At 35.0% G+C, this 13,289-nt stretch overlaps 1 protein-coding gene across 1 annotated transcript; it reads right to left on the reverse strand.

The window, feature by feature from the left end:
- Nucleotides 1-10,076: 10,076 nt before the first annotated feature.
- Nucleotides 10,077-13,074, reverse strand: PABPC5 (poly(A) binding protein cytoplasmic 5). Its single transcript, XM_059679132.1, has 2 exons — nucleotides 12,980-13,074; nucleotides 10,077-12,441 (listed from the first exon to the last, which is right to left on the reverse strand). Exon 2 carries the CDS (start codon nucleotides 12,303-12,305, stop codon nucleotides 11,157-11,159), a length of 1,149 nt encoding a protein of 382 aa, XP_059535115.1. The 5' UTR covers nucleotides 12,306-12,441; nucleotides 12,980-13,074; the 3' UTR covers nucleotides 10,077-11,156.
- Between the last annotated feature and the right edge of the window lie 215 nt (nucleotides 13,075-13,289).

Raw genomic sequence — 13,289 nt, forward strand, 5'->3', positions numbered from 1 at the left:
TAGGGGAGGTCTCAGAGGAGGGTCACAATAGAATATTCATCAGCTTTCCAGGTGTGCTTTTTCAGGGTCATCATCTCCACTGATCGGTCAATGCAGCTGGTCCTGAGGCAGCCATAAGGTCACCTATCTGGTTTTGCTGCTTTTCTAGGCCTGGAGCCGAAATACAACTGAGGCCTAGATGTTATCTTTAGGAAGAAAAGGTCAGGGGGTCCAAACTGCATGACTAGCAATATGCTAAGGGAGGAAATGTTACCCTGGGGGCTAAGTTACTATTTTCCCAGTTTTGGCCCTTGCTAGGCATCCAGGACTTTCTGCCCTTGGGAGTTTCTGTACTTGGACCATCATCCTTGCTCTATACATGTCTGTCTAACTGCCTATAACAGTAGAACTTTGAAATTCATTGTGTCTGAGATGAACTGCCACTAGACATTGCAAGCAAGAAAGTTACATGATTTGGCTTATATTTGTAAGAAATCATCATGCCAGTTATGTAGAGACTAGAGTATAGAAAGAAAGGGTGAGAGTAAGATTTGTTAGGAGACTGCTGAAATAGTCTAAGTGAGGGATGATGATGGTTTGGACTATGCTGTTGGCAATAAAGGTGATAAGATTTTGAGTATATTTTGAAGGCTTAACCTTCATAATATTCCAACAGACTGGATGCGGGGTATGTGGCCAAAGAAAGGGGTCAAGAGTAACTCCAAGGTTTTGGCCTAAAAACTGCAAAAAAGGAACTGCCATTTACTGAAATGGAGAAGATGCAAGGAGGGGCAGATTTACAGGGTGAAGAAATAAGAGTTCAGTTATTATAAAATCTTTGTAATTATATTTTTAAATATTTTTTAATTAATGGCATTCTATGTTTTAGTTATAAACTATTGAAAGGAATTTTAGAGACAGGACAGGCAGGTTTAGGGAATAAGGGGTATCCATGGGAGAGGAATACATATGTGAGGACAGAAATAGCTCCAAGCCACCAAAATGCTTATCATACTCACAGAGGATAGGAAAAAGTTATAAGCTACCAGGAAGAGGGGAACATATTTTCACAGAGGATAGAGGGACATGCAATATAAGAGGGAGAGGAGAAGGGGGCACCACGTGGGCTTTGAGCTTAGAAACTGATACTACTTAGCAGAATGAGCGATGAGGAAAGCACAGAGATCCTAAATGAAGGAAGGGTCCAATTAGAAAAGGTCATGTTCAGAAAAGAGCTATAGCCTTTATAAACCCAGAGACAAAGAGACTCAAAGAATTAGGATTTTTAATTGTTTTCCCATTAGAGATGAGAGAGAGAGAGAGAGAGAGAGAGAGAGACTTTTCTTTTTGAGGACCCCTCCCAAGAAGAGTTTGTATATGTTTACAATAAATTTCCACATTTTTATTAAAGAACGCTTTAGTCTGCGAATTTATTTTTCAACTTCATTGGACAAGGACCCACAAAGGAATCTGCACTCAGAACCCTACATTTCACTATTTAGAAAATATAAATAATAAAATAGAATAAGACAAAATCACCTATAATTTTATAACCAATAAATTATTCACTCAATGGTTTAACTGTACAGTCTTAATACACATACACATTCATACAATGTATACATATTTACAGTGTGTCTGCATATAAAATTTTTCTTACTAAAATAGGAACTTGTTTTAATAATCTGATAATTTTAGAAACTGAAATCTAGCATTTGTTTAGAAAATTTCCCCCATCTAGAAATTTAGAAACAGTCATTTTATTGTGTTCTACTACTTTTATGCTTTGATTGCTATCATGTCTGTTGTACTTTTTTAACTTTATTTCAGTTATATTTTGAATGATATCAGTTAATAAGGGTTTATTATTATTATTATTATTATTATTATTATTACTTATCCTAGAAAGCTAACTTTAGTAAATACTTTCTAGTCCAGTCTCTAGATCAGTATTTCTAGATCAGTGGTTGGAAAACTCTAACTTGAAGGTCAAATCAGGGCTGCTAATTGGTTTTGTATGAACTGCAATCTAAAAAAGGTTTTTGAAGATGAATGTATTTTCAATTTATTTGATGATTGAGGAAACCAACTGAACCCTAATTAAGTGAAATGTAACACCCCCAAATTCTTTTTGTTAGAATTGTATTACAAAAAAAAAAAAGATGCTCTCTTATTATCATTGTCATTACTACATTTTGAATTTTCTGAATTTTGGAACGTGTGGCTATTTGGTTTTTTTCTTGTTATGTAAGTACCTGAATAATATCCTTAATGTTATCTCTTGTCCCACAAATGTTAAAATAATTATCTTGTCCTTTACAGAAAAAGCTTATTGACTTCTGTTCTAGATCTTTATGTTTGCATAAGAATAATCTGCAGAATATGAGAAAACTATAGATTTCTGTTGTTCACTCAATCTCACCACTGGTTCACTAATTTTAATTCAGCAAGCCAAGGAATAGTCATAGGAATCTTAATTTTAACAAACTCCCCAGGTGATTCTGATACACTCTGGACCACATTTTGAGAGAGACAGAATGCCAACTATTCACACTGAGCAAGCTTCAATACTGCCTTTTAACTCCATGTGGGCCAATAAGTACTTCACACCAGAATGCTGGTAAATATCAGTTCATTATAAATATCTCACTTGAATCAATTGCTTATAGCTCTTTCTACCTGTCATCATTTGCACAAACACCTTTTACTTGGAACAGAGCCTTGCTTGAGTATCAAAGCATTGTTTTTGTCTAGGAGGTCTGTGGTTCTTAATTTAAACCCAATGTTATGAGATATATCATTATTCCTGGTTTCCATTCAGTTGTTCTTATCTTCCATGTATTCCCTCTTTATTTTTTTATTGTGTATATATATATAGGCATGCACATATCCATCCATCCATCCATCCATCCATCCATCCATCCATCCATCCATCCATCCAATTTCCCTTTAAAAATACAAGATTTCAATTTCACTAGAATTAGTAGTCTCCCATCCTCATCCTCATCCTCATGCAAACTTTGAATTTTTGATAGGGATAATCTACCATTTGTGTCATAGTAAATTTAGAAATTTCCCAATACACCATAGAAAGAGCAAATGTTGAGACATCTGAGTAAAAATCTACAAAACATAAGGAGCTTGGAATTTAAAACATTATAGCACTTTTTAGAATCATTGTTGTTAATTTAGAAACTATGGCTGGAAGACCTTAATAAGAATTCCAAGGAGTCCTAAAACTTTCAGGTTGTATATGTGAAATTAAGAAAGAAAAATAATTCATCTTCTGAAACAACTTTAAGAGATAAAGCCTGATTCTTCTTTGCCCCCACTCCCCCCAATAATACCAATTCATGTATCACTGCTCTGTTCAGTGATTTTCTGCAAAGACCATATTTTTTGTTTCAATGTTGAGTCTTTTTAAAATATATTTTTAATTGATTTCAGAGAGGAAGAGAGAGAGAAACATCAATGATGAGAGAGAATCATTGATCGGCTGTCTCCTGCATGCCTCCTAATGGGGATTGAGCCCACAACCCAGGCATGTGCCCAGACTGGGAATTGAACTTCGACCTCCTGGTTCACAGGTCAAGGCTCAACTACTGAGCCACAATGGCTTGGCAAAGACTGATTCTTCTTCTTCTTCTTTTTTTTTTTTTTTTTTGGCTGACGTCTTCTTTTTTAATTTGTTTTTTTATTGATTAGGGTATTACATATGTGTCCTTATCCTCCCATTACCCCCCACTCATGTCCTCGCCCCCCTGTTGTCTGTGTCCATTTGTTAGGCTTATATGCATGCATACAAGTCCTTTGGTTGATCTCTCCCCCTTACCCCCATCCTCCCCTACCATCCCTCTGAGGTTTGATGGTCTGATCAATGTTTCTCTTTTTTGTTCATCAGTTTATGTTGTTCATTATATTCCATAAATAAGTGAGATCATGTGATATTTATCTTTCTCTGATTGGCTTATTTCACTTAACATAATGCTCTCCAGTTCCATCCATGCTGTTGCAAATGGTAATAATTCCTTCTTTTTTATTGCAGCATAGTATTCCATTGTGTAGATGTACCACCATAGCTAAGATTTGGAAACAGCCTAAGCCTGATTCTTCTTAATGAAGTTCCCATGGTGTGCTGCAAGTTCATAGTCCTAAAGGCCAAATCCTTCTTCTTTTCTCCACCTTCTCTACATTCTCTTTGTTCTTTTGGGCCTATACTGATGGTGCACCAGAGAAATGTAGCACTCCTCCCTAAAAGGTGTGAACGATTTCCATGACTTCTTTCACCCTTATGTTTCAAAAACCTATCTTTACGTATTTTTGTGGGAGTTCTTTTTTTGGGGGGTGACAGTGCATTAACTAGTATTCATTCTTTTTTTTTTTTGCATTTCAAAATAAGTGTATTCAATTTATCTGAAATCCCACTCTCTTTTACTGATAAATTCTTAATACTGAGTGCAATCATTTAATATGCTATTCTTAGTAATTCAATGAGCCTTAATTTTGTTTTTTTAGGGACAGATTTCATATTTCAAATATTTAAGAACATTTTCAATTTCACCCATAAACTTGATAGATAGGCTTTGCACATTAAACAAGATAAACTGTTCTATTAATCAATATACTAAAAATGTATGAACCAATATCAATTAAGACACAATTCTCACAGCCTTAAATTCTTGGCTCAGAAATTAGAGATAAAATATCAAGCAAGTAATTACTTGTATAAGCAATACAGTTTAAATAATCTGGATGACAAAACTTGCTGTTGATGAAAGGTTGTCTCACTGTATTCTGGTTTAAATATCACCTATAATTATAATATATTTGTCTTTGAGCTTTAAAATAATTACATGTATACATCTCTCACAACATAAAGATAAAAAATAGTGAAAATTGCCCAGTGGTTTAAGAAAATCATTCTGCCTGAGGTAAAACTCTTTTGGAGACTAAAGTAAGAAGCATTTTTAGTTCATTCTTGTTTTCCATTCTTTCAGTTTGTTTTACTTACATCAAAATATAATAGAAGTTTCAAAAATTTTATCTTCTACATACTTTTACTCTTTGCATGAAAGAGTTCACATTTTTTGTATGTCTCCATTGAAACAACTAAAGGTTGCATAGAGATAATTTTTATTGCTTATGTTGCCACTTCAGAAAAGTTGTGCAGTTTCTCTTAGTATTATCTCTTGTTATTCTTGAAATGTTGCTTTCATATCTCAAAATTTGTCCCACATTAGCAATATATATTTCTAGAATATATATATAGTCTACCCAGTCTTTGGAATCCAGATGCACCAGCCATGTATACATTATGAAACCACAATTCCAAGCAGACCCCATAGCTTTGTTGTTGGTTTAATCGGCATCACTCTGATATTCACATTTTGAAAAAGAGTATCTTCAGCTAGATACATTCATCCATATATAAGCAGTAGACATTTCCCAACATCTACTTTGACTGAACATGCACGTCCTGAAACTTTATCTTAACAAAATGATACAATATCATATACATGCACATCTAACAGGAAATTTTGAGATGATGTTTAGACAAACTACATAAATCAGAAATACCTTAAATAAACTTGAGTGTTCTGTAGGAATGGAGTTGAGATTAGGTCATGGAGATAAAAAGTAGAGAAGAGCAGATTAGCACCAATAATTAATTTAGAAATTCACTTACAAATTAAATATTCCTGAGGTTTAGTATTACTGTATTAGTCAAATCAGTTAAGAATAACCATACAGCCCTAACCGGTTTGGCTCAGTGGATAGAGCGTCGGCCTGAGGACTGAAAGGTCCCAGGTTCAATTCCGGTCAAGGGCATGTACCTTGGTTGCGGTCACATCCCCAGTAGGGAGTGTGCAGGAGGCACCTGGTCGATGTTTGTCTCTCATCGATGTTTCTAACTCTCTAGCCCTCTCCCTTCCTCTCTGTAAAAAAATCAATAAAATATATTAAAAAAAGAATAACCATACAAAGTTAATGAAAACTATTCATTACTTTGTTAGATATCTACTTTACCTTAAAGTAGATATCGAACAAGGCAGAATTTTACTGTCTTCACAGTATTAAATTACATTTATAACATTTAAATTACTCTTTATTTCTCTACACTCTTTCTTTGAATTATTCTTGAGCTAGTTCACAAATACCCTGATTTTTCAAAATTCCCTAATGAACAAGGAAAGACATTCTTCCTCTTGACTTGCATTGCTTTGTTACCTTCATTACCACAAATGTAATAAAGTTGCATTTCATCACAAAAAAGTAAAATATTTGCTCCTTTATTTAAGGACATTAATGTAGAATATATTTTTTGTCCAAGAAAACCTATTACAAATATATTTTTGGACTTCCCGAATCACTGAAAAAGAAAAGTTTAGACATTCCTCTATATATTTGTTCTATTAAGGGATTCATTCTGTCCTAAATTCTCAGAGAGGTGACTTGAAAAAAGAGTTGTTTGTCATTCAATTTAAACTAGCTTAAAGGTACTTTTTAAATGCCCCAAATGTTAATTTAAAAAGTCCTTGATTTCTCAAAAGCATAATTTACCCTTTTGAAAGTTTGAATTCAATCTCAAAAAGATGTAAAATTATTTATCCTATATAATAGAAGGCTTATTTTTTATTCAAAAGTTGCCAACATCTGGTGTTTCACTTACTATTAGTTTTAAAACAAAGAAACTAATTTACTCTGATGATTGAGACTCATGGAATACAGTATCAACACTCAACCTTTTTCTTGCAGTCTCTCTCTCTCTCTCTCTCTCTCTCTCTCTCTCTCTCTCTATATATATATATATATATATATATATATATATAGTCTCCAAACTTTTGATGAGAGATTTAGTGAGAACTCTGATACCTTTTTATGCCAAATGGGAGAACTTTTAAAATTGATTGGCTTATGAGGGTGAAAGTACTTGGAGTACTTGGTGTTCATTTTTAAAATTCCATAGGGAATTGATTCTCAATATTTGTACGTTTAAGTTAGCAGGCCTTTCCCTTAGATTTCCAATGGTAACTAGATTACTTCAAGCTATTGACCATGATCCCCTGGAGTCAAACGAGATACATTAATTCTCTTGAGGCTCCAAGGAACCATTTGTAAATAAACCCTGATATATGTGATTCATTTCACATGCACAAGTATTAGTCTCTCAGGGATTACTGTGATCACTTGGTTCAATGTAGGATCAAAATCTTGTGGAGTAGTCTTGATCTTGAAGCAACATCCCCTTAGTTTATTTTAAAAAGTTACTCTACAAATAGATTTTTATTGATGTAAATTGTTAGAAGCTTTGTCTAAAACAGGCCCATTAATCAAGTGTTTAATGAAATAAAAAGAATATGAGAAATGTGAAAGCATTGATAATACTTTAACAGTATAAGCATGAGCCTATGTCACCAGTAACACTATGTTAGATGCAACAATCTGTGTACCCATTCACTTTTCAATTACTTCTTCATAGGATGAGATTTAATAAAAATGGCTTGTTCTTTAATAACTCATTTCTCTTATCAAATACTGAGAAGAGAATTGGAAAACAAGCAAATGTAAAGATATGGTGGCTAGATTATTAATTCATTTACTCAACAAGTAATCATAGAATGCTAACTATATTCCAGATATTGTCATGGTGCTGGGGACATTTGTATCATCTATATGCAGTCATTTGTTAATACATTTCTAACTATTCCCTTCAATTAGGCCATTTATTTATAGGTAAGATGGTACTCACTCCATTCCTAAATATTCCTTTAAAAATAAGTATTCTTACTTTTTCTCACTGGGCTAAAAATATCCCTTACACATGTGACATTTTTCTCCCCTTAATCATAAATAGAATCTGAAAGGCACCAGTATTATGATACTCCCTCGACAGAAAAACCTCCCCTAAATAACATTTAATATGATGGCTTGTAACAAGAAAGCAATGTTTTTAATTTTCTTCTCCCTGGGCCCATTTGAAATTTGTACAAGTGATTGTTTTCAAAAGAAAAAAAAGTAAAAATAAAAAAGGGGTGATAAACAAAAAGCAAACAAACAATAAAAAAACCTTGTATTGAATAGTCCATTCTTAAGTTGATCATTGATAGTATAGTTTTACTAATTTTTACTAATTACTTTGTCTGGGAAATGAACAATAACCTACTTTTAACGCTTTGTCATTGACTTAAGCTTTTCAGTAGTTTGCTCCCCTCTAGAAGCTTTAATTATTAGGAGTCCATTAAATGTAGCCAAAAATAAAAATTACAAGTTTGAAAAGCTTCCCAGGTGTTTCTGCTCAAATAGAGATTGTCTTTCCTTTATATTTCTCCCCTCTTTTCACCAACTGAATTTACAGAGTTCTTTTGATTGTCTACAGCAATGGTTCTCAACCTTGGCTGCACATTAGAATCACCTGGGAATCTTTTTAAAATCCTGATTTCTGGGCCTCATCCTCCTGAAATTCTGTTACTTTGTTTCTAATGTTGTGGCCTCACCCCATAACAAAGAAACAGAATTTCCAGAGGATGAGGCCCAGAAATCAGGATTTTAAAAAGATTCCCAGGTGATTCTAATTGTGCAGCCAAGGTTGAGAACCACTGGTCTACAGGGTCCTAACATGAATATTTTATCTGTAATTATAAGTATGTTTTAATTACTCCTTTTCTTTATACTGGCTAACTTTTAGAAAATAGCAATAATTTGAATACTTAATTTCCCAAAATGTATTAAATGCTAATACTTGAAGATTTTTTACTTTCTAGAAATTTTAGTGATTTATATTGAATCAAAATATTTATAAATGTTTTAGATTAACAATAAGACTTCAGGTCTATAAATTGAAATAAAGACTGGTAATGGGGAAAGAGGAATAGAGAGAGTACATATGGTAAGTCATCACCACTGTAAATATTTTAAATTATATTTGGAGTTGCATCATTTTCATAAATTCTGATATAGCGCAACTAGGCTCATAAACTATGAAAAATTATATACCATTATTTTAGTTACTTTTTGTCAATTTAAATGAAGACTATACTTGAATGTTTTTCAAAATTATGATACATATATCAATATGATGTGCATTTTTATTTTTCTAGATTTAAGCTTTTGCATGCTATTGATATTTTTTCAAGCTCATGTAACTCAAAAATATTTTTAAGCAAGGATGGTCTTCACAGCATTGTTTACAAATGTAGAATATGTTGAAAAGCATATGAATTATATTCAATAATGAACTACTTAGATAAGTTTTAGTACATCCACATAATGGAATACTAAGCAGTAACTAAAATGATGATACAGAACAATATTTATTAACATGAAAAGATAATTATGCTTAAAACTTTAACAAAGCATGTAACAGTACTTTTAATATGTTTTCTTTTTTGCTTATAACACAGTGAATGTATAAATAGGAAAAAAAAGACATGGCAGGAAATGCACATACTGAAAATATTAATAGTGGTCACCTCTGAACTATGGGAATTTTACTTCTTTATAAATTTTTGCATTGTGTACATTATTTTACAATTAGCATGTATTATGTTTACAATTTTAAAAAGTGATTTCCACTTGAAAATATTTGATAATGAATATATATATAATTTATAGATAATTATATAGAAACAGCTTATCCTCAATATTTTGTGGGCAAATTGCTAACAAAAGTGTTAATAAATTATATATTTATATTGAATTATGTATGAAAACAAAGGTTTTTATGCAGAGAAATAAAAAACAACTGAGAATAGAAACAAAACATCTTATGGCTGGATCTGTGGTATGAATGAATCATATTTTTAAAAGTTATTACTTAACATTTACATAAATTAGGTATTTATTTATATACTTTCAAAATGGATTTCAACTAGCATATATTAAAAGAAAGGAAGTTCAAAGAAAATAGACAAGTAAGTGTAATATGGATGGAAGGTAGATGGATGGGAAGAAGAGGGAATAGCTAGTGAAATGCAGAAAATGTATAACCTAGAAATTACAGGCTAAATACTGTAACTGTAACAAAGAATAGAACATTCTGTAACAACTTTCAAGCAACAAGACCAAAAGAGAAACATAGTGCATTAATAGCTCTCATATGATAGATGAAGGCATATGATTTAATCAGGAGTAACAACTTTTTCCTTCATTTGAAACATCTGTGAATATTTTCACATGGATATATTAAATAATTACAAGAGAATGACAAGTTTAATACATGTTTTTCAAGGTAGTTTTTCAATATCATTATATGGATTATTTACCTTTTATATTGACAATAAGAGATTAAGTTAAAATCTAAAACTTAGCTAAAGGCAATTCAATGCAGTAATTCATCTTGTTAATTTAACATTATTCAAGTATACATACAAAGGAATTTAGAAAAGTGAGTAGCAAGAATGCTCTTTAGATTGTTGTCAAATTTCAAATCTTTCAGGAAAGGTTTTTAAGATGAAACTAATAATTTAAAAAATGAATGCCTAAAGTATTAATTTCCTAAGGTACTGATTGATAAAAACACCAATATGCTTATTTCTCTGAGTATGAAGTTAATAAAAAAAACTCCCAACACTTAGTCACAGTCACTATTCAGTTTGTGGTATGCCCAAAATATATTTTAAAATGAAAATAATATAAATAAAGGAAAGAAAAAAGCTCACATCTTTTTCAAAGAATATTCATATTAATTAATAATTTAAAATCAAATTATGCACAAATGATAACTAGACCACATACATTTCCCCCTGTGCTATTGATTTGTCAAAAAGCAAGTTAGAAGTTTGTACTGTGATAGAATCAGAAGTACGGAGCATTTTGAGAATATTTTCATAGAAGAAATCAAATTTAGTAGTAGTATTGAAATAGGAAGAAAATATACTCAATCAGTTACTTCACCTTGACTCATTTAGGAAAACCAATGTGTGGAGAAGTAAACTTTATTCTCCATAATCCTAAGAATATTACATCAAAAATTAGTACAAAATGACAGTTTTACAATTAGAAATTATGTTCTTCACTAAAATGAACAAGATTTTCTAGTCTAACTTTTTTTTTTAAATAAAGAAAATACTCACTAAAAAAAAAACCTGTGAATTGGCATAAAATAACCTTTTATCACAAAATAGCCCAAACTAAGTAGGCACCAGCTTAAGGCTGAAACAAATTGAACATTCTTATTTTCACCACCTGCGCCTGGCTTGGCCCAGGGTCACATGCAGCGGTTTGGAGCCCACCATGCGACCATTCATCTCACCCACTGCTTTGGTAGCCTCTTCAAAAGAAGAGAAACAGACTACACCAAACCCTTTGCCTTGCCCCACTTCCACCATCACTTTGGCTCGGCTAATTGATCCAAAGGAAGAAAATTCCTCCCTTAGTTTTTCATCATCGATGGTCTCATCCAAGTTCTTAATATAGACAGGCACCCCCGGAGGCCGACTTTTTTCTTTGACTTTCAGCCTTTCAAATCTTCGCCTTAATTCAGCCAGACGTTCAATTTTCTTCTGTGCTCGCCCTACATATAGGGCTTTCCCATCGATGGACTTTCCGTGCAGGTCTAGCACAGCCTTCTGAGCAGCCTCGTGTGTCTCATATCTTACAAATCCAAAGCCTTTAGATTTCCCACTGGCATCTCTTATTACCTTAACACTCTCGGTTGGCCCATATTCACTGAAAATTTCCTTCAGTTTTTCATCATCTACTTCATCGCCAAAGTTTTTAACGAAAACATTGGTGAAAGTTGCTCTATCCCTGGTCCTAACTTCAGCTGCCCGCTCTTCTGGAAATTTGAATCGGCCAACATACACCTGGCGGTTGTTGAGCCGCACACCATTCATGTGCCAGATGGCTCTATTGGCAGCTGCCAGGCTGTCAAAGTGCACATAGGCATAACCCTTAGAGCCGTTGTCATCGCATACAACTTTGCAAGAGAGAATGTTCCCAAAAGCAGAAAACAAATAAAAAAGAGCCCTGTTGTCTATGGATTTGTCCAGGTTTTTGATGAATATATTTCCAACTCCAGACTTTCTTAAGCGGTCGTCTGGCTGAGACCACATGAGGCGGAATGGTTTGCCATTAATCAGATCAAAATTCATGGTGTTCAGGGCCCACTCAGCATCTGCAGGAAAGCGGAAGTTAACATAACCATAGCCCAGAGGGCTGCGGGTCTCTGGGTCACGGCAGATTCTGGTGAAGCGCAGAGGGCCAGCAGGCCTGAACTTTTTATAAAGCATGTCCTCGGTGACATCTGGGTCCAAGTCACCCACATACAGGGCAGCCTTGAGGTACTTCTTTTTCTTGCCAGCAGGATTAGGCTCCCCACTCCCCATCTCTCTGAGCACAGGGAGGAGGCTCTCTTGGGAGAGAAAAGTCTGCTTTCTCTAAGCTATGGGCCAAGCAGCTGTTCACGAACAGAAAAAGCCAAGGCGAAGGAAGCTAAAAGCAGACTCAGTAACACTGTTGAGGCTGAGAAAATGAAGTTCAGAAACACCTGGTCAGCGGGCTCAGAACAAACGCATCAGACAAAAAGGCATCCCAGTAAGGGGTCTGTTCTAACTAAGGGACATACAGTTTCCACCCTTTCAGATTTAAAATCAGTTTCAAAAGCCAGCGGTAGGAAAAGATTTCCCTTTCCCTGTTAAATTATAAGAAATCATCAAGCAGCTGGGTGGCTCCCCACATCTAGCATTGCAGATCCAGGCCTCGCAACCTGTTTTCTGCATAAATATAGGCCTCGAGCTCCTGTTGGCTTAAAATTACATCAACAAGAGCAGGGCCGAATGTGTATTCCTCCGCCCGGGACTGCCTGGCCAGTCTCAGGCAGGCTCGCAGCTAACTAAGGCCGCTACACACACTCGGCGTCAGCGAAAGGGCAGACTGGGCACTTGGTGCTCTGGGCCGGCCGGCAGGCTGCAGGCGGCGGATCAGACAGAAAGACAGACAGACAGACACGCGCGGAGTACCGGGACCGCCCAGATACCCAAGATGCCCACTGGGTACGGACCGAGTGACGCGCGGTGGTTTCGGCAGTCTGAGACTTGCAGCAGGTCCGGAGGGACTGACTGGCAGAAGCGCACTGGGTCAGCTCAGACGCAAGGCGGTTCCGGACAGATGTGGGGCGGAGTCAGAAGAGAAGGGCAGATGCGTGGCGGGCGGGCAGAGCACAGACCCATGGACAGAGATTGCTTTCTCAGGACAGACCGACCCAGGGACTAAAAGCCTGTAGCTGTGGTTGGGCGGGGCTCGAGAAAACCCGGAACCCTGCTAAGTAACTTCCCACTTCTCTGTGTTAACATTGTAAAGAAAGAGAAAAA

This window comes from Myotis daubentonii, chromosome X (genome assembly GCF_963259705.1).
Source record: "Myotis daubentonii chromosome X, mMyoDau2.1, whole genome shotgun sequence".
Classification (NCBI taxonomy): Eukaryota; Metazoa; Chordata; class Mammalia; order Chiroptera; family Vespertilionidae; genus Myotis; species Myotis daubentonii.